The sequence below is a fragment of the Barbatula barbatula genome (assembly GCF_947034865.1).
Source record: "Barbatula barbatula genome assembly, chromosome: 16".
In the NCBI taxonomy this organism is placed as follows: Eukaryota; Metazoa; Chordata; class Actinopteri; order Cypriniformes; family Nemacheilidae; genus Barbatula; species Barbatula barbatula.
Window position 1 is genome coordinate 14,028,072 of NC_136779.1, and position 21,121 is coordinate 14,049,192.

Here is a 21,121-nt window from a genome sequence, read left to right on the forward strand (position 1 = left end):
AGCCTGAAAGTTATACGAACACACTCTTATGATAAAAAAATGATCTTTTCTGTCCTTATATGAGCAAACTGTTGAAGCGTTTGCTTGTTTTTAAAAAGTTCCATAACGAGGGAAAGCTTTTATAATAAATGTATCTTTATTTAAGGATAATCTCCTTTCCACCACAGTGAAATTCAATATTACATTTTATAATACCATTAAACAGTCTTCATTTAACATATTACCAAGTAAAACAAAACAGTAAAATTTTTAACAGGCAACAGCGCATTTTAAGTAAATGCGGGAATAACCTTTAATATACTATATATATTTTTAAGTGTACAATTGTTTTTGATTAAATGTACAGTTGTTTTTGCGCATTTATAAAGATCAGCACGAGCTATCATTTTACACTAAAATATGCATAAATAGATCACATTGATCACGCAGGAGTGGCGAAACAAAAAGTAAGCCTCCTTGTTAGCGTGTCCGTCCTAAATCGGTGTGGACCGATTGTCTGTTCGAGGATCGTTCGAAGCAGGTTTAAGATTGGTGATAAATGAATGATAAAACGCAACAACAATAGCCTGCACCCAGCCTTTCAGCCAATACGTGAGGGCGAATGTGACAAAATATCACTATTTTTATAATTATTAAAGACTACAGACAGGAGAAAGTAAACTGCACAAGACGATAATGTAACATAACTTTATTATTAATGAGTATGGATAATGGCCCGCGTGAAGACGTGCACTTTATAGACCGTTTCATCCGTAATAAATTAAAGTGTAATAAAATAGTGTATTGACCTGCGTTTTAATGACAAGCATTGGAATGTTTTAATTCTCTCCATGTCAGTTGGCTACAGGCTTTTAAAAACAGATTCAACTTCTCAGTTCACGGGGATGGGAGAGATGTGAATGTGAACAATCCACATCGGAAAGCCAGGCTGCTGACTTCGTCAATCTGACCGCGTCATTTATCCTCGAGTAGGTTTCCACATAAGCAACCCACAAGTCTGGAAACCATCTAGATCTGATCTTCACAAGGTACTGCTCCACTCATCACTCTAAGGTCACCCCGCTGCACACGTCTGATCACTTCATCGTCAGCCTCGACCTCGACCTCACTGCTCCGGATATCGCAGATGTCTTACCGATGGTCACCTTCCGGCGCAACCTGCGGTCTCTCCCTCCCTCCTGTTTTTCCTCTGCTGTCTTCTCTGCACTCCCCCTACCACCTGCCCACTGGATCCCATCCCCACCCATCTCCTCCAGGCCATCTCTCCAACGGTTGTGCCTGCTCTGACCCACATCATCAACTCTTCGCTCACCACTGGGACATTTCCCACAGCGTTCAAAGAGGCCCGCATCACACCGCTTCTAAAGAAACCCACCCTGTCACGGAACAGGTAGTGAAGAACCCAAGCGCAGGCAGCAATACGGGGTAAAAGAGTTTAATACTAAATAAAACTGCAAATTACAAATAATACACCCACAATGGGGGGAAAACTGAACGGAGGCACAATACAAAAACAGAAAGTAAAGACTTCAAACTACAAGGGAACATGAACACGAGCCAAGGTACAGGTACACGCAAGGAAACATTTACAGAGCGGGAAACATATACAACGAACGAGCAACAAGACAATAAACAAGAGGGTATATATATATAGGGAGACTAACAAAGGAGATAACGATGGGCAGGTGTGGGTAATGAGACACAGGAGGAAAGCTATACTAGAAACGAGAGGGGCGGGGCCAAATGACGAGACAGGAGAGAACGCATATTATGTCCTGATTGACAATAATATGTTTCTCTCCACATAAAACACGTGGGTCCGTCATGATTCTGCCTCTAGACCAGAAAACCAAGACAAGAGAAGGCAGAATCATGACACACCCTGGACCCTACACTGCTAGAAAACTACATTTACATTTTACATTTAGTCATTTAGCAGACACTTTTATCCAAAGCGACTTACAGATGAGGAAACATTGGAAGCAATTATAACAACAAAGGCAACAAAATACATAAGTGCATCAAACTAGTCCATTAAAGCCTAGCACAGTATAAAAAGCTAAGAATAGTGAGGTTAGTAATTTTTTTTTTATAAAGAAGGAAATGGAAGAGAATTAGGAAAAATCAATCAGCAACGTGTTGACGGAAGAGATGCGTTTTTAGGCGTTTTTTAAAGATGGCAACCGAGTCTGCTGATCTTGTAGCAGCTGGTAGATCATTCCACCAATGTGGAACAGATCCAGAGAAGGTACGGAAGAGTGACTTTTTTCCTTTTTGGGATGGTACCACTAGTCGTTGTGTTAAAACTACAGGCCTGTCTCCCTTCTTCCCTTCATAGCCAAAGCCCTGGAGCGAGTTGTGTTCAACCAGCTCTCCTCCTTTCTCATGCAATACAACCTCCTAGACAGCAATAAGTCTGGGTTCAAGACCGGTCATTCCACAGAGACTGCACTGCTCTCAGTCATCGAAGCCCTGAGACTGGCAAAAGCATCATCCATGTCATCTGTGCTCATCCTACTGGATCTGTCTGCTGCCTTTGACACTGTCAATCATCACATCCTCCTGGCTTCTCTCAGTGCTATGGGTGTCTCTGGAATGGCGTTGCAATGGTTTGAGTCCTACCTCTCGGGTAGGTCATTCAGAGTATCCTGGAGAGATGAGGTCTCCGCGTCCCAACAGCTCAACACGGGGGTGCCACAGGGCTCAGTGCTTGAACCGCTACTCTTCCCTATTTACATGACATCCCTCAGCTCGGTCATTCAGAAGCATGGCTTCTCCTATCACTGCTATGCCGACGACACACAACTCTACTTGTCATTTCAACCGGACGATCCGACGGTCGCTGCTCGCATTGCGGCATACCTGAGTGACATCTCGCTTTGGATGAAGGATCATCACCTGCAGCTAAACCTTGCAAAAACGGAACTGCTTGTGATCCCAGCCAACCCAAAGATTCACCACAACCTTGCCATTCAACTAGGCTCATCAACGATTACACCGTCCAGCACAGCCAGAAACCTGGGAGTGGTAATCGATGATCGGCATAACCTCACAAGTCATGTTGCCAGCACCACCCGGTCCTGTAGATTCATCCTCTACAACATTAGGAAAATTAGACCTTTCCTATCGGAGCACTCTACGCAAGTCCTAGTCCAGGCTCTTGTCCTGTCCAAACTGGATTATTGCAATGCGCTTCTGGTTGGACTTCCTGCTTGCACAATCAAACCTCTCCAGATGATCCAGAATGCGGCGGCAAGAGTGGTCTTCAATGAACCGAAGAGAGCGCATGTAACTCCGCTCTTCATCAGGTTACACTGGCTCCCTGTTGCCGCCCGCATAAAGTTCAAAGCTATGCTCCTGGCCTACAAGACCAACACCGGATCTGCACCATCGTATCTCCACTCGCTAATGCAGATCTATGTTCCTACCAGATCACTGCGGTCTGCAAAGGAACAACGACTAGTGGTACCATCCCAAAAAGGAAAAAAGTCACTCTCCCGTACCTTCTCTGGATCTGTTCCACATTGGTGGAATGATCTACCAGCTGCTACAAGATCAGCAGACTCGTTTGCCATCTTTAAAAAACGCCTAAAACGCATCTCTTCCGTCAACACGTCGCTGATTGATTTTTCCTAATTCTCTTCCCTTTCCTTCTTTATAATAATTTTTTTTTTAAATCCGTACTTACCTCACTATTATTAGCTTTTTATACTGTGCTAGGCTTTAATTGACTAGTTTGATGAACTTATGTATTTTGTGGCCTATGTTGTTATCATTGCTTCCAATGTTTCCTCATCTGTAAGTCGCTTTGGATAAAAGCGTCTGCTAAATGACTAAATGTAAATGAATGTCCCGCTTTTTGAAAGAGCAGAGCTTAGAATGAATGTCTTACCTTCAGGGTGACAAATAAAAGTAAGACGCCATAACACTGATAAGAAACCAAACTCCTGACGAAACAAGAACATCTTTGCCAAAATATGCATTTTATAATCGCAATGCTCCTATAATCGCAATGCTCCAATGCTCGTAATATATACAATTATTAATTAATATTTTTAATATTAATATTTAATATTAATTATTATTTATTATTTATTAATTATTTAATTTAATATTAACTTTTACATGTTAAAACACGTTTAAATGACAAACAATGAAATGTTTTCATATCTTCTTTATCAATGCAGCACTTTATGAAGTAATTAAGGTAAAAATCCCTAGTTTATATTTCAAAGTACTTTTAAATATGCAACTTCTCAATAGACACCTCTTTTGAGTTTTCTCTGAAGTGTGGGGCGACTTCTTCCTGCAGCAGGAGGTCCCGGGGTGATGGGGGTTGTGTGAGCAGCAACAAAGAGCTGAATATCTCTTTTAAAGTGCAGGCCACAATTAAACAACATATTTTCGTCATTACTGAATGCATCGTTAACTAAACCTGACATCAACTATAGCCTACTAAGCTTAAACTGCGCTAGAAATCATCTTTAAATGCTGCTTCTGCTCATGCGAATTGCGATACAATTTGTGAACGGGGCTTGTCTATGAATGCGCATTTGCTGCTGCTGCTACATTTAAAAGGACTTTAAAAAGCCTGACATTATAAAAGTTTACTGCAGAGACATTTCTTAATCAATGACAACATATCCCCAATGTATGTTATAGTAGCCTACCAATATGTCTGAAATGAAACAAATAAAAAACTGTACCTACATAAATTTGACAAAAAAAATAGTTGACAGCGTTTGTCTTTTACGCCAGGACCTTTTAACTCTTGCCCGTCTGTTGATTGATGCAATGCGCTATTCTGTGAATAGACTGCCACTCAGCGTTAAACAAGAGTCAACAAACATTAAAGAAGTATCGCCGCGGAGACGGCGGAAGGATCATTTTGGTTGAGTATCTACTGTATTTATATAATCATATTTACAATAATTCGAGATTAGGACACATTCATGACACTTTGTTGTTGCCAATACTGCTTTTGTTTATGTGTTGCTTTTATTAAATATGAGAAATCAGTCACACCAGGCACTTTTTAATCTGCACCCGAGCGGGATCACTGTCCTGCTGGGAAAGACTGACTAAAGCATGAGTTTATAGTCTGTGAGTGCGGGATGTTAAACACTATCATTGGTTTGAGCTACTGAACGAATACGCCTCTTCACTGAACTAGTCAGAATCGGACATCTCGTTCGTGAACAAGGAGCTGCTGACCGAATGAATTGAGAATCGCTCAATACAGCACGTGAGTCACTCTCGTTTGCAACAACAACAGAATATGATATGTTGTAGCCCAATATACGTGACAGTTATGAAAACACGTTATTAAAATTACTTGTACTACATACAGTATGAGACACACATTTTTTGCCACCTACTGGCGTGTGTATGAAATATATATCGAAAAGGTCACTGAATGAATCAGTGAACGAGTCTGAACGAATCATTTCGGTGAAAAAAGCGAATCGCTCAAATGAATCAAAATTCCCATCACTAGATCAATGCAACAATGACCATAGAAATCATTAATAACAAGGCGTTTGTTGCATCGTACTGCATTCAGGGACAGAATTTCTGTTATAGTCTTTTGCTGAGCTGCGAGTGTGCGGTGTAATGCTTGACAGGGTGAAAATGAAAATGGATTGCAGCTTTCCTGGCAGCATTACAATCCCAACCTGAGTTTCATCGTCGTCTCTTCTACACCCCTGATTCACAGAACCATGTTTTCGTTTGGCCGTCCATAACAACATATTACAACATTCTGGACTCTCTAGTGAGCGGATAGGTTCAGTGTTGAGGCCTTTGTGTGTACAGCTCACGCTGAAATCAGTTTGTAAATTTAAATTATGTTTGGATCTCCAGCTCTATATATTTATTAATATGTTAATATGTGCTATTAATTAATGTTAAAATTATTTTTTTATTTAGTGTTTTATTGTTCAATTAAACTATATTTTAAAAGAAAAGTTAAATAAAACCATTTGTTTAACCGTTTATTAAGTCTATGATTTTCTCGATTTAAATAGGGATTTTTTTGTTTACATTTTTACGTTTTAATTAAACGTTTCAATTGATCAATTGATTCTTACTTTTCAATTCAATTCAACTTTATTTATATAGCGCTTTTCACATTTTGCATTGTTCCAAAGCAGCTTTACAGGGGAATTTTTTTTAAATAAAAATCCCCAAAAAAGGGTAAAACACGCTTCATGGTGTTTTATATAATAAATTCAATTATTCTAGTAAATAATATCTAATATTATTTACTACTTGTATTTCTTATCAGCATTCCCGGTCCTACATATTTATAGACCATACTTTTTGTGGATACAAGTTGCAGAATAATAAGTATCTTCCGGATTGGACAACTGGCTTACTACATATTACAAGCCATCCGTGCTGTAGGTGAGCTAGTAGCCGTTTAACAGACACATTTATCCATCTGACTTACTACACAAGGGCACAATGGTGACAGCTCATCGCTCATTCCTTGCAGAGTTTTAACCAGCAGCCCTCCACATTGTTAAGCACTGAGCCAATTGGGATGCAGGCCAATGCTTCCTCATGTGCCATCATGACAGAATAAATGTCAATACTGGTCAGCTGTGGGAATGCGTGTGGCTCACTATACCTGATTGAAGTTGTCCAGGGCTTTGTGCAGGTTGGCTTGCATGCCCATAGGCGGTTCATTTGTGATTTTGATGGAGTTCTCCAGAATGCCCTGTGGAATGATGTGACCCTCAGGCGTAGACGAGGGTTCTGCACTGATGAAGACCCTGAAGTTCTGGTGGCTACCCTCACCATGCTGTTCTAGTTTCTTCTCCAGAGTGCCCAGCCATTTCGCTACTAGATGGATGTTCTAGTTAAAACAGAAAACAACTTCATCAACTTATAAATGAGGCTATTGCTTATCAAACAAACAACAATAAACTATGCACACATGTCAAAATAAGGTGGCCATTAGCCAATAAATTTAAGAAGGCGGGAGTTACTGTTTATAGAGCCATTGGGGTGACCAATCAAATCAAAAAAGATAGTTAAGGTTCAAGTGCAATGCATGACATTAAACAATTATTTGGGCAGTACAATATTTTACAACAATAGAAATGTTGAGCAATAGGATACACTGATGGAAACTACGAAACGGCGTTTTAAATGGAAAATATGTTATTTAAGTGATTCCTGTAATGTAATTGCCAATTATCAGTGTACCAGAGATTTGGGCCGTTTTCAGCAGTTTATTAGGGATAAGATCAGGAATAAATGTGAACAGTACATATTAAACTGTGTGGCTTTGAACGTCTTTTGTGGTAAGCCTATACAAAGGAAAACCTTATCTGCAAATGCATAAATTCAAAAAAAAATCTTTATTTGTCAGTTTCTTTATTCCTTTGACAAGATCAATTGACTACAGCCTTTATAAGATAAATCCATAGCTGCATTTCAGTTCGAAGGCTACGTTTGTCAGACACATTCATTATTATTTCAGGATTTCTTTCAGAAAAGCAATGGTTAGAAAAAAGGCAATGTTTACATTTCAAGGCAAGAATGAAACCATGTCTGCTCCAATAGCCCTGTGGTTAGGGTGCCAACATATAGTGACCAAAGTTCGATTTCCGTCTCGAGCCTCCTTTCCCCGTCCCACTCCCCTGTCTTCCCAATGCTTTCCTGTCTGTTCTCAACATCACTTTCAAACTTAGGCGAACAAGCCCTTAAATGATATCTTAAAAAATAAAACCATAATGATTATGTCTTATGAGAAAAAAAAGTAAATTTTGTAATGTTTTTTTACTGCGATGAGACAACCTTGATGACGTATGCGGTTAATAAACGTGACCTCTGGTCTGTGCTCAAATATTAAAGGCACAGCTGACCTAAAATTAATTTAATGAAAGTAATGAAATTATGTTAACAAATGTTTTGACAATCACAGTACTTCTAATGGCAGGTTTTTGTGTTTTTTACAACTTTTTGCCATCCCATACTCTCGGCAGTTCCTCCACAACATAACCCTCCAGGCCGAAAAATCTCACTCCAAGCTGAACTCAATAGTGTTGAATCATCACCCAATATACTGGTCAAGTACATTGCACGATACCTTACGGACGTGCTCAAATTTGTTGGTACCCTTAGAGCTCATTGAAATAATGTTTTGTTCCTCCTGAAGAGTGATAAAATTAAAAGAAATTGTACCATGTATACATGCATGCATTTGGTATGTCATGGAATAAAGCAAAGAAGCTGTGGAAAGAGATGAACCATGAAAGATATTCTAAAATGGCCTGGACACATTTGTTGGTACCCCTTAGAAAAGATAATACATAATTGGATTAGAGTGATCTTTCAAACTAATTAGTTTCTTTAATTAGTATCACACAAGTATCCAATATTGTAATCAGTCATCCAGCCTATTTAAACGGAGAATAGTATAGTCACTATGCTGTTTGGTATCATTCTGTTCTCCACACTGAACATGGACCAGAGAGAGCAAAGGATGGAGTTGTCTGAAGAGCTCAGAAAGAAAATAATAGACAAGCACGGTAAAGGCTAAAAGACCATCTCCAAGCAGCTTGATGTTCCCGTGACAACAGTTGCAAATGTTATTAAGAAGTCTAATGTGCATGGAATTGTAGCCAACCTCCCTGGGAAAATCGACCCCAGATTGAACAGAAGGATAGTACGACTGGTAGAAAAAGAACAAAGGATAACAGCCAAACAGATACAAGCTGAACTCCAAGGTGAAGGTACGTCGGTTTCTGATTACACCATCCATCGCTTTTTGAGCAAAACCTTTGAAAGAAAAAGACTGAAATTTGCTAAAAATCATATTGACGAGCCACAATCCTTCTGGGAGCATGTCCTTTGGACAGATGAGTCAAAACTGGAGCTTTTTGGCAAGTGACATCATCCCTATGTTCACAGACGAAATAAATCAAGCTTTCAAAGAAGTGAACACCATACCTACTGTGAAACATGGAGGAGGCCCGGTTATGTTTTGGGGCTGCTTTGCTGCATCTGGCACAGGGTGCCTTGAATCTGTACAGGGCACAATGAAATCTCAAGACTATCAAGGCATTCTGGAGCGAAACGTACTGCCCAGTGTCAGAAAGCTCTGTCTCAGTCGCAGGTCATGGGTCTTCAAACAGGATAATGACCCAAAACACACAGCTAAAATGACCCAAGAATGGATAAGATCAAAACATTGGACTATTCTCAAGTGGCCTGTCTTGATCTGAATCCTATCGAACATCTATGGAAGGAGCTGAAACTTGCAGTCTGGAGATGGCACCTCAAACCTGAGACGGCTGGATCAGTTTGCTCAGGAAGAGTGGGCCAAACTACCTGTTAAAAGGTGCAGAAGTCTCATTGAGAGCTACAGAAAACATTTGCTTGCAGTCATTGCCTCAAGGTTGTGCAACAAAATGTTTGATTGGGGTCCCATCGTTTTTGTCCATGACATTTTCATTTGTTTTATTATTTTCATTGGTCTTATTTCTATTAAATATGGAATAAACAATGGTGGATGCCCATGACTTTTGTCAGTGTCAAGTTATTTCAGGAAATTGTGCATTCTTCGTTATTTGTGGAGGGGTACCAACAAATTTGAGCACGTCTATAAGTGTATTTTCTGGGGATGGAACTCATTTCATGTCTGTCACTTTGTTAGATTAGAACATGCTAATGCTAATTTACATAGAAATCAATCATGAATCAAGTTCTTCTTTTAAAGAGGTGCTTTTGTGGCACACAGTTTTTGCCAACGTTGAGCACTCCAAATTATTTGCGTATGAGGTTCCACGAACTATGGATAGGCGGTTGGAGAGAAAATTGACTTATAACACAAGAGCAGATACAATTATCTCCTTAATGGTGTTATATAACATCGTGCTGAGTGAACTGTCACACTGTTAAAATCACTATGACAGTAATATTGATTCTGAGAAAGATTTAAATGAAGCAAAACAAACCTCTAAATGATATCAATATTGCAATTGGTTTCTAATGACTGCCAAGCTGCAAGGATGAGCTTAAAAGCCATGTGGCAGTTTAACTTCCAGCTTGTCAACACAAATGAAGTAATTCTTTCTCAAGGGCACATAGAGACATGGTTTCTAAGCGGAAACAACAGCTAAAGGAGTGCTTCTGAGCTATCTTTACAGGTGCCTGATGGTTGCTAATGCTGTGCACTTGTTGATGTTCAAGGTGAAATTCTGTCATAGGCTGCCTTCGGAGGGAGTATTTAGGGATGCTGCGGAAACGCATCCACCATTTCCAAAATCGATGTTTGCTTAACATGCTGTCTGTTAAAACTGTGTTTTGACTTTAGCTCAGATTTTGCCCTTGCAGCATTTTTTTAAGAAAAAGAACAGATTGCAGCTGAACCAGTGCGGATAGGAGATGTGAAGTCTCTCGGCCCGATGGTGGAAAGCAACTTGTACTTGTTCATCTATCCATTAAAGCCATTGACTAACTTCGAATCTGCCTTCGATTTTGACCCCAGTCAGCGTGTTTTCATAACTGCACAAGTACTCACTGTATCACGTTCATGGTCACTTGAGTTTGAGATTGTCCAAATACATCTTCACCATTCCAATGATTTACTAGGTGGCTGCTTGTAAACAGTATATCACATTGAATTACAATTCTGGTGTCAAAGCCTTCAAGGTTATTTACATGATGCCATTTAATCATATCTCGTCCATGGAGTAACTGGCCTTTACTGACTCTTTGTTTTCACTGGACTCCACTTTACTGCTGAATCTGGCAGTAAAGCTAGATAACACGACCCTAAAACACATGGCTGTTGTAAAAGGCTGAATGCAGCATATTCCTTCCAGAAAAGCCATTAAAGTTAAACACTATCCCGGCGGCCACTTTTCAAGTAATAGTCGTCCCTGAGCGAGTTCACCTTGCTCTCCTCGTCTCTCCTCATTGTGTATCTTAAAGAGTACATTTCAGAAGGGAGGGGTGTGGGGGCTCTGGTCAGTTTAAGCCACTTGATTCCCAGGACTGAATTTTCTGCTTTAGTATCAGCAATTGATTGCCTCTCTACACTGAGTGGATTTCTGCATTTCTGTGGGCCGGGTCGCTATGTGCTGCAATATAATTAACCTTCACTGGAGGGGAACTTTTCATTGACCCACAAGTTCCCAGGCAAAGTCTGAACTCATAAGCGGGCTGAAAGAGATGGATCGTGTTGTCGAGGCAGGGCCGTGTGGGTGAGATGAGACAGCCAGATGAAGATTCTCATCCTTTGGATGCATTGATTTAGATTCTCAAGCCAAGGCAATTAAAGAGCCGCTCATCTCGGTGAGTCTGGTCACTATAGCATGATGCTTACTGTACGTCCGATCAACTCCTGGATTAGATCAGGGACGTTTGCATTCTGTACTTCTTCCAGTCCGTCCGCAAGTCATTGCGATTCAGTGCAGGTGCCTCTTTAAAGAGAAAAATACATTTCTGTCCTGTTGAAATTGGGATCAATGTTGCAGGTTTGATTTCCGTGGAGATCTATTTCTACAGCCTGGCTCGTAGGAGAATCATTTGAATTCAAACCAATCCGCTATTTTCAATCCGCTTTGACATATTGATCGCTACTTTATTTTTAATCGGACCACATCCATGGCCAAGTTGTATATTTGGGTAGGTACTGGAAGATGTCCAGATTAATACGTGTAATGAACAGCTGCGGTCGGAGAGCACACTGCCTTAAGCATGACATTTGGATGAAATGGAAGCGGTCTAATGGACTCATTAGTGAAGTGCGGCTGTCTCCCCTGCGGTGGGCCAGTGGTGGACTGGCTGGGTGTGGGGGCATTTTTCTTTCTCGTTCCCATCAGAGAACAACAGGTCATTAATCACCAGCGAGGAAGAGTCGCGAGGCCAACACAACCCAGGCATTCACATTGCCAGGTAAATGCTAAATGTAAAAGCAACATTCTTTACCTAGGTTGAGGTATTTAGGCATTAGAGGGTGCAAATTATAAAATGTTTGTTAAAAAGTTTCAGGCAACTGTACGTTTTTTGTATTGGTGATGCGTGATCTTTAGGTACAGTAGTCTTAGGCATAAGGTTTTACGCACCAGTGTAAATTATTTTTAGCACTTTCAAAACCACAACCCAATATATGTTTTTAAATAAACATAAATATTAGTATGAATAAATAAATAAATACGAAAAATGTCTGGAACCACCCTAAATTTCTGTTTCAGCTGAACTTTTGGCACTGCGTGGAACAAAGCTGTGCATACTGTATCAAGGCACCTCACTGGGTCTTACAAAAAAAGAACTTTCAACTAATGATAAACATTGGCATAATTACTTGCACATTCAACCAAACAGACAAATGCACATGTGCATATTGGACACTTCTAGTTGTGAATGATGTGTAACTCCATTTTACCTGTAAAATGACCCAGTGTCCCTCTTTCGCAGCCAATTCCAGAGCCTCTTCTGCGACCACTTCCTGCCCCTGGCCCAGTGACACGTTGTGGAAATTTTTGTTGTCGAATGTATATCCCAGTTTCCTTCCTGCAGTGCAAAACACAAAGTACAGTATGTAGAGCATTACAGTCAGAAATTAAGTTATCTGAAGTGCTTTATGTGCCGTCACTCCCAGATAAGAGATTTTACAGCCAGAGTGAGACTATTAATACACTTTTAAATCTATGTGGAAAAACAGGAAAAATACCAACATTTACGAAAAGAGAGCATCTCAACACATTGTCTGACAGGCAACACAAAATATTAGTTTAAGGGAAAGTTTACCCGAAAATTGAAATTCTGTCATCATTGACGCACCCTCTCGCATTTCAAACCTTTCTGACTTTCTTTTGCAGAACACACACAAAAAAAGATACTTTTAAGAATGTTGTCACCTGGCACTGAATGGGTGCCGATGTTTATTCATCAAATGTATTTAATTATTTATTTAATTATCAAAAAACGTCTTTCTTTGTGTTCTGTGGAAGAAAGAAGAGGACGAGTAAATGATGACAGAATTTTCCTTTTGTGGTGAACTATCACTTTAAGACATTAATTTAGTATCAAGTATTTATCGTTTTCTGTGTTTTAAAACCCTGTAAAATGTAGGGGTTAATTTTGCAATATAACAAAATGAGATTTAGAAAAGCTAAATAACACCTTAGCTTTAAAACCACAGTTAATTACTAAAGCGTTTCAAAGATTAAATGTTTTTTACGCAAGATAGAATTTCAATTAGTAGCAGGAAATTTCTTCTTAAAAGTAAATGGTACCGTGTTTCTCCACATCCTTCAGGGGGTCCACCCCTGGAGACAGGATGAAGAATATGGGCGTGGCGGCTCCAGACTCTTCAAAAGAGACGGCGAAATCCACCGAACGTCCCATCACATATTTACTGCCCAGCTTCTCCTCCACAAAATCTCTTTATATAAAAAAGACAAGATTTCTCATATAACCATCATCTTGGTTTTATAAAATCAGAAATAGTTCATAATTATGACAGACTTAGATAATAATGTACAAAAACGTCAACATTTCTGTTTGCGACACTAGCATGCGCTGTCTTTTTATATTAGCATTGCTTAAAGGTCAGGCACTAAAGAGTCTACATTAGAAACACAGAACTACTAACTTAAGCCTGATGCCAATGCCAACAGAGCACTTTTCTTTGTTTCTTCCACAAAATTTGGCAATACAAAAAGCCCCACGTTTAATTAAACTTCTTTTAATTTAATTCAATAAAAAATCTCTGTAAACAGATCTAACTGAATTTTGGATCTGACACCATAAGTCTCAGACTTCTCACTTGCCATGTCTATCAGACATATACTTGCTGGAACACACTTTTAACTACAATATCCCAAACTCCTTTAAAACACAACTTTAAAGCTCAAATATCAGACAAAGGTGATGGCATAGATAAAGAACCTTGTCATCCGTGATTTATAGCGGATAACAAGATTGGCGTCTGACCTGACAGCATATGTCATTCTGTCAGGACGTAAAGCTCTCATCATGCATAGCCTCTGAAGAGCTGTTTTATTCTTCCATTCCTGAGGGAACTTCTCCTTCTCTGGACACTCAGACTCCACAAACTTCTTCCAGCGTTTAACCGACCCTTCAATGTCCCGGTCAAGATTACGAAACTCCTCCATATTACAGAGAGCCTGCAATAAATATCACATCAACCTACTGTAGACGACTTATGGTTGACTTTGCATAGTATATTGGTATAGGATAAAATACCTGAACACCAAAAATTCACACTTCACTTTAGAACAAGAAATGTGTAGGCTTTTCATCAATAATACATGCACGTTTCATTCTGTATGCATTATTTTGCAAGCATAGGCATGTTGCGAAATGGACACCGTGCAATCTTATCAGAAATAAAAAAGGGTTGTGATGGCAGACATAAAAGCCTCGCAAAGAATAAAGAGTCATCATCGGCACTGCCAAGGCTCTAATCAAATCTAACTACAAAGTAAAGTGTCTTTATGACACAAACTACTGAGTAAACATGAATGTGTTTCTTCATAAACCAGACCTGCAAAAGTGCTAAGGCAGCAGAAACCGTTTTTTTCCATCGCAAGGCATATTTATTTTCTCTTGGAAGAACACCAGTGTGACATATGCCGGTGCCTTTCATAGGAAGACTTCAGCTCGACCCGAAGGTGCTGAAAGCAGTGGGTGATGATGACTCATAATCCCAAAAAGCCTTGCTTATGGGAAACACTAAATCCTAATGGCACATATGAGCACATTATGGACTTCCTCTCGCTGAAATAACAGAAGGCGCGTTCACATTTTTACCATTGACAATAGGTGCTTTCTCAGCACATGTTAAATCTAAGTTAGTTGCTCGGGGAACTAAAAAGCTGAAGGTTTTTCAAGGCACAGTGGTGTTGTGGAAGCTACAGATTTGAAGGATTTTCATGTGCAGGGATGAATCAAATGAACTATAAATAAATGGGAATGGGAATTTCCGGTTACACTTTATATTGAGGTACACAAATTCATCGTTGATATGCATATTGGTTGTGTATTACATTAACACATTTACATTTAGTCATTTAGCAGACGCTTTTATCCAAAGCGACTTACACAGAGTTAGGGGAGCAATAAAGCGACATGACGTACAAAGAGCAATAGTACAATAGTGCTAATACAAAGTTACTTGTTTCAGCAAAAGCTAGACCAAGTACCTAGGTATTAGTACCTATAAAGCACATATGCCTTATTTTGCACTACCTTATTCTACATCCGCTAATCCTACCCAATACCTAAACCTTATTTATTAGGAGTTTCTTAAGTTTAAAAGTCACAGTTAGTTAATAGTGAGAAATGGACCATAATCTAAAGTGGGACCAAATTTTCATTCATTATTTTCATTCATTATTATATACAGCTCAGGAGAATTCACTTTGCGACATTACAGCAGGTTTGATGAATGTCTTTGGTCAAACCAGCCTCCATTATCAGAATAAAATAAACAGAGGGCCACTTTAAATTAGTCGAGTTTAGAGATATGACTGGTTCATGTTCCTGCGATGACATATTGCTATTATTACATATAAATATTTGAAGGGAAGTCATCGACTTTAACAAAATGAAGGACCCGACGTGCTTTAAAATAAGGAATATATACAACTCACTTTAATTCCACCCCAGGAGTGATTTGACAGGAAGTCCACGGGTGAGGTCAGTCCGGGTTGGACCGGGTACCTTAGAAGGAAGTCCAGCTCACTTGGATTGATCTCTTTATTCGTGAGCAAGACCTGAATGGAGATGAATACGTGCATTTAAGAGAAACAAGCGGAGACATGGCATATGTTACGGTCTTTATGACTACTGCTTGTCATCTGTTAGACATAATGAAATAACGGCTCACTTGGAAGGCAAGCTGGGCGGTGTAGGTGAGTTTGTCACACTCAAAGAGCCCGCGGGTGGTGTACTGGAACACTGAGGATGTGATGTTGTCAATCAGATTTAAGACCCGTTGTTTCAAGGTCTCATCTGGGGCGGCTTTTAGTACGGCTTTTTGAAACACAACGTTGAACGCCTGGACGTGAGAAGCACACGGAAGCAAGAGAGAAAGGAAAACAGACGGATTGAGAATTTCGCTCGGAGCATTTTTTATACAGTTGTGTTTTCTTCCTCGTTTTCTAATGAGACATTTTTCTAACTGGGAAGATCTAGATTTCTCTGCATAAATTTGTACAACAGGGAAAAGGCAATTATTTTTTGATAGCTGTAGATTGTATCTTATCAGCGCCATGACAGGAAAGCAGGAGAAAGTAGAAAAACGGCTATGCGTTCCTAATCTTTTTTCCATTATTGGAAGGCAAAGCTGATCTTGACATTAACATCGAGGGCTTTGCAGCAGGAATCGAAACAAAACAAACATTTTGAAACGAGGAAACTATTTAAATTACATTTAACTCTGATCACGACCTATCATTTATTTTTCCGTGGCGCTGTACATTAAGCTGCAGGAAATCCTTTTGTAATTACAGTCCTGCAGAATATTTAAGCCTGTTATATTAAAAGCCGTAGCTCACCACCACTGCACGGTTGGGTTAGCATGGGACAAAACATAACGCCACAAAAGCACAATTGAGCCAGGAAACAGAAAACACAATAAACTACAACTGTGGGGGTACAAACTATATCATCGAGAACAAGGAAATAAACAACAGGTTTTTAAAAGAGGCTCTGGGTCAGGGTCAACAGTCAAGAGATACCTCGAGAGAGAACTTGTACATGGGGTGGATTTTATTGAGGTCGTTCATGATAAAATACAGAAGGGATGCTCGGGCCGCTGCCAAACGGTAGTGCTCTCTCGCGTCATTGATTTCAGCCTCAGTCACCTTGGCTTCCTTCACCTGTATTGATGCATACAGAAATACACATATAGCTGAGCCGAGGGTCATGCTTGTTATTAATATGCCAATAAAGGGTTTTGAAAAGGTTAAAGTTTATTGACAACTAAAAACCATGTCATGAATCAAATAACATGACGACAAATGTTTTTATTCGATAAAAACCTATAGCTTAAAAACTGAATGATTAAATGGTAATAGTAATACTAATAGTACTTGAATTGAATGCAAGTATTACAATAAAAATAATCTGATTACTTTTTATTGATGTATTTTACTTAAAGCTCAATTGGTAAAGTCATGGATTTGATTCCCAGGAAACATATACTGATAAAAAAAATGTATAGCTCGAATTTTGGATTTGGATTAACAGATGTGATAATATTTATACTTTGTTTTTTAAACTGTTGGGCAAAAAACATTTCTTTATTTGAATAATAATAAATGCACATGTGTCCTATGGTGTGACAGTCTAAGAGAAATGTATCTTCATTGTTAGTTTTTTCCAAAATGTTTGCTGTCACTCTTAAAAAAACAACAAATAATAACAAAAAGAAATATGTAAAATGTAATCCTTAAAAAAGAAATTAATATATTGTAATATATATATATATATATATATATATATATATATATATATATACTGTGTGTATATATTGTAAATTGTCCCCATTAAATCAAAATTTATTAGGACACATGGTAGGGTTTATTAGTATTATTATAACTGCCCATATGTGTGCTTTGTAATAGACCACTTTTAGCATACAATGTAAACATTACATAACACACATTACATATGCCTCAATTTGAGCATTGAAAGTAAGTAGTTAGCACAACACAGTACAATAAATGAAAATTAGATTTTCATTTGTGAAAATACAAGAGATCAGAGCTTCCCAAACTTCATAGGGGCGAGCCCACCATACATTGTATTATTATTTCTTGCTTTTTTATTGGTGAATTAAATATAAAGAATTACAACAGCTACATAGTTCACAAATCTATTGTGATCAAATTCATAACTATATTTTTTATTCAATATTTTACATTTTGATTCAGCCTAGGCCACAGCTTCAAGGCTCACAATTTGGGAAGCACCGCAAACAGATAACGTCCAATGTGCTAATAAAGATATACCGCACCTTATCTTCAATTTCTGCCGCTGTTCGTTTGGTCGTCTCCAGGTTCTCCACCAACTCTATGTCTCCGAGGAAGTTTCCGGAAGCAGAGGACAAGCGTGAGAGAAGGTTGTCCTCCAGTGTTTTCAAAGTGATTTTGAAGCCGTTCTGCTGCTTTGTAAGGTTTGACTTCAAAGTAATAAACAAAGAAAGGCATGATGTGCAGACCAACGATGATTCATAAAAACTAGACCCACAGGGTATAAGACTGTAGAAGAGCCAGGGACATTAGAGGGCATCTTAAAGGCTGCAGAGATCAATATATTCAGCATATGCCAGTGGGAGACATGAAGGTACTACTTGGGTGGATTAACACAAGTTCCTGTTGGCAAAACACATCAAACCGCAAGCACTGAAGTGTGATAGGATTGTCAAAGCTGATGGATCCATTTCCCAAGTTAATGAAAGAAAAACAAACACACACAACAAGCATTCGCACTCTCACACCAAACATACGACTACGGTGATATACAAAACGCAGTCAAGTCGCTAACATCCCAAGCGTGACATATTGAGGCCTCAAGGCGAAATGTATCCTTGATGATGTCGATTTGTGAATATAAAAACGTTAAATACTGTAGCCAGAGACCAATAACACAGCAAACTCACTACGTTGTCACAATGTAGCCAACATTTTAAAAACAACATGTACAATAACAATGTGATCAAAAGGTTGATGTTTTGACGTCGTGGGGTGAAGTTGTCACAACGCTGTCGGAATGTTATCTGTTAAAACTTGCATTCAGAGCCATTGTTTAGGTTGTGTGCATGCTGTACGGACAGCAAACAACATTTAACCATCATCGTAGAGATGCATGAATCTGAGCCTATTGAATTCCAGCCCACAGTTGGGCTTGAGTTCGGAGGAAAGTTCGCTCTGATTCATCGAAATAATATTGATTTTATTCTAAATAGGTAAAAATACTGAGTTAATACAACAAGCTTATCATGACATAATAAAAACAGGAGTTTTAGAGTTTCATTTTTATATTTGTGTGTCTTGCCCTACGGACTCCCAATTGTGCCAAAATAACATAAATAAATACAAAAAAATACTCCGAAAGAAATGTACAAATACATACATTAATAAATAAGTTGAAATAGAAATGTCAAAATACAAAAATAAATTAGTATTTGTGCGTTTATTTCTTTAGTTATATATTCTAAAGAAAATTTCATTTATTTATTTACACTTTTATTTATTTACAATTTCCCTTTTTTAAATGTATGTATTTACTTATGCATTTAAGTGACCACATATTCTTTTCCACATTTATACATTCCCGCATTTATTTATTTTATATTTGTTTATATCTACATTTTCTGTGACTGCATGGTAATGACGGGCCGTGTTTTACTGAATGTTGCAGAACAACATTGCCACAGCTTTCTAACACCTCACATTTCTACGTTGTGACAGCTGTTGCCAGGAAAAATGGAACGTTGTCACAATGTTGTCACAACGTTAATGCGTCTGTTGGGAGGGCCTTTTGAGATAGATAATAAATAACATCAGAAAAATGACAAGCCCGTGGTTTAAAGATCTGGACCTTTCCGTGTGACCTCTCATCAGCAAAGCTACAACTACCATATACAATCCTTATGGCTAAATCATTAATGATTAGATCTCCACTAGCGTCTTGTGCATCCAATTAACCTGGACCTAGAAAACAAACTAGCCAGCAACATGCCTTATTGTGAGGAAAAGGCAATTTACTTGAACTATTTCAGGCAAGAAATTGTGTGACGTTGGTTAATTTTAGAATGGCAGAATTCTGCTCATTAGCCAAGAAGACTGATGTCTAACAATAGCTTCTTTCCACGGATCACACTGACCATATTTGGACTTTCATTTTGCATGCAATAACCCAAAAACAGCACATATACTTACGAAATTACGAAGGAAATGTAAACACAAATAGAAGGCATCTAAAAAAAGGAGCAATCCCTGTGGTGTGGTTGCGTAACACCTAATTATAACAACAGGGCAATGTGTAACTAACAGCAAGTGAAACGCCATCGTATTTGTTGATGTCATGGCAGGACTCTCACGTTCTTCTTGCAACTTTCAGTATTAATTAAGATGAGAAGAGAGTTCTGTATCATTATTTTCGTCCTCCCGATCTCAGATACAAAACACTAATTAATCAACCTTCATTAAGCAACATCTCAATTTTACGGCAAATTCAACAGAGAGGATCTAGACACAACCGCATTTTCTTCCTGACGGTCATTAAAAGCGCGTTTTCTTTTCGGAGTAATTTGTTCGCAGATGAAATCCTTCTGCTTTCAGCTTAGACAGGCATGCTAGAGATGCGTGAGAAAAATACAAGAAGCATCTTAATGAACTACCGACGCTGTAAAAATATGAAAGTAGATCCATTCACCTAAAAATGAATATTTTGCACATTACAAACCCATGTGACTTTTATGCTTTGGATACAAAAGCAAATGCTGATCAGGAGTTTTTCCAATATTGACTAGAGGGCAAAACAGAGCCAATGACCTTGACATAATTGACTAGGTATTTAAATATATACGTGTACACGAGAACTGAGAGTTAAAGGGAGACAAAGAGCCATCCTATAACCTATAACAAACTATATCAGAAGACGTGGACTATACATAAGTGGCTAAATGTGAAGTCCAACTTTGGGAAATGTACGTCTTCTTTCTTTATTCTAATGTATTATTAAAGATTTAGTATAATTTTGTGTGAATGTCGCATAGTTGTAAGTTAAGCTTTGAGATGAATTTGGAGAAGTTTGTGCTGAATACAGTGATACGAGACTATTTTATAAACTACTGAAAAAAGGGCAACTATACGAAGTCAAAACATCTGAGGGGGCCCGAAACACCCTCAGACCCCAGAGGGCTGGATAAAACCCATATTCCCTTGATATGCAGCAAAAATACCTTTTGCTAAATGATGACCTTACATTTTTTATAGTTTTGCAGATTTTGCGCAATACGCCTCAAAAGTCGATGGTTCCATCTAACTTAAGGGGCATTTAAACCAAATATTTTACAAATATGGCCCCCTGACATCACTTTTGGCCACTATTGTAGTGTGGTTGT

At 38.7% G+C, this 21,121-nt stretch overlaps 1 protein-coding gene across 1 annotated transcript in view; it reads right to left on the minus strand.

Annotated features, from left to right (window-relative positions):
- dnah9 (dynein, axonemal, heavy chain 9) overlaps positions 1-21,121 on the minus strand; it is a gene marked incomplete at its 5' end in the record, with an annotated part of 98,082 nt that overhangs the window by 14,373 nt on the left and 62,588 nt on the right. The window contains 8 exons of the mRNA XM_079476918.1: positions 6,632-6,859; positions 12,404-12,531; positions 13,257-13,405; positions 13,957-14,150; positions 15,639-15,761; positions 15,875-16,045; positions 16,728-16,868; positions 18,008-18,172. Coding sequence (XP_079333044.1) covers positions 6,632-6,859; positions 12,404-12,531; positions 13,257-13,405; positions 13,957-14,150; positions 15,639-15,761; positions 15,875-16,045; positions 16,728-16,868; positions 18,008-18,172 — 1,299 coding nt within the window. The remainder of the gene's footprint in view (positions 1-6,631; positions 6,860-12,403; positions 12,532-13,256; positions 13,406-13,956; positions 14,151-15,638; positions 15,762-15,874; positions 16,046-16,727; positions 16,869-18,007; positions 18,173-21,121) is intronic.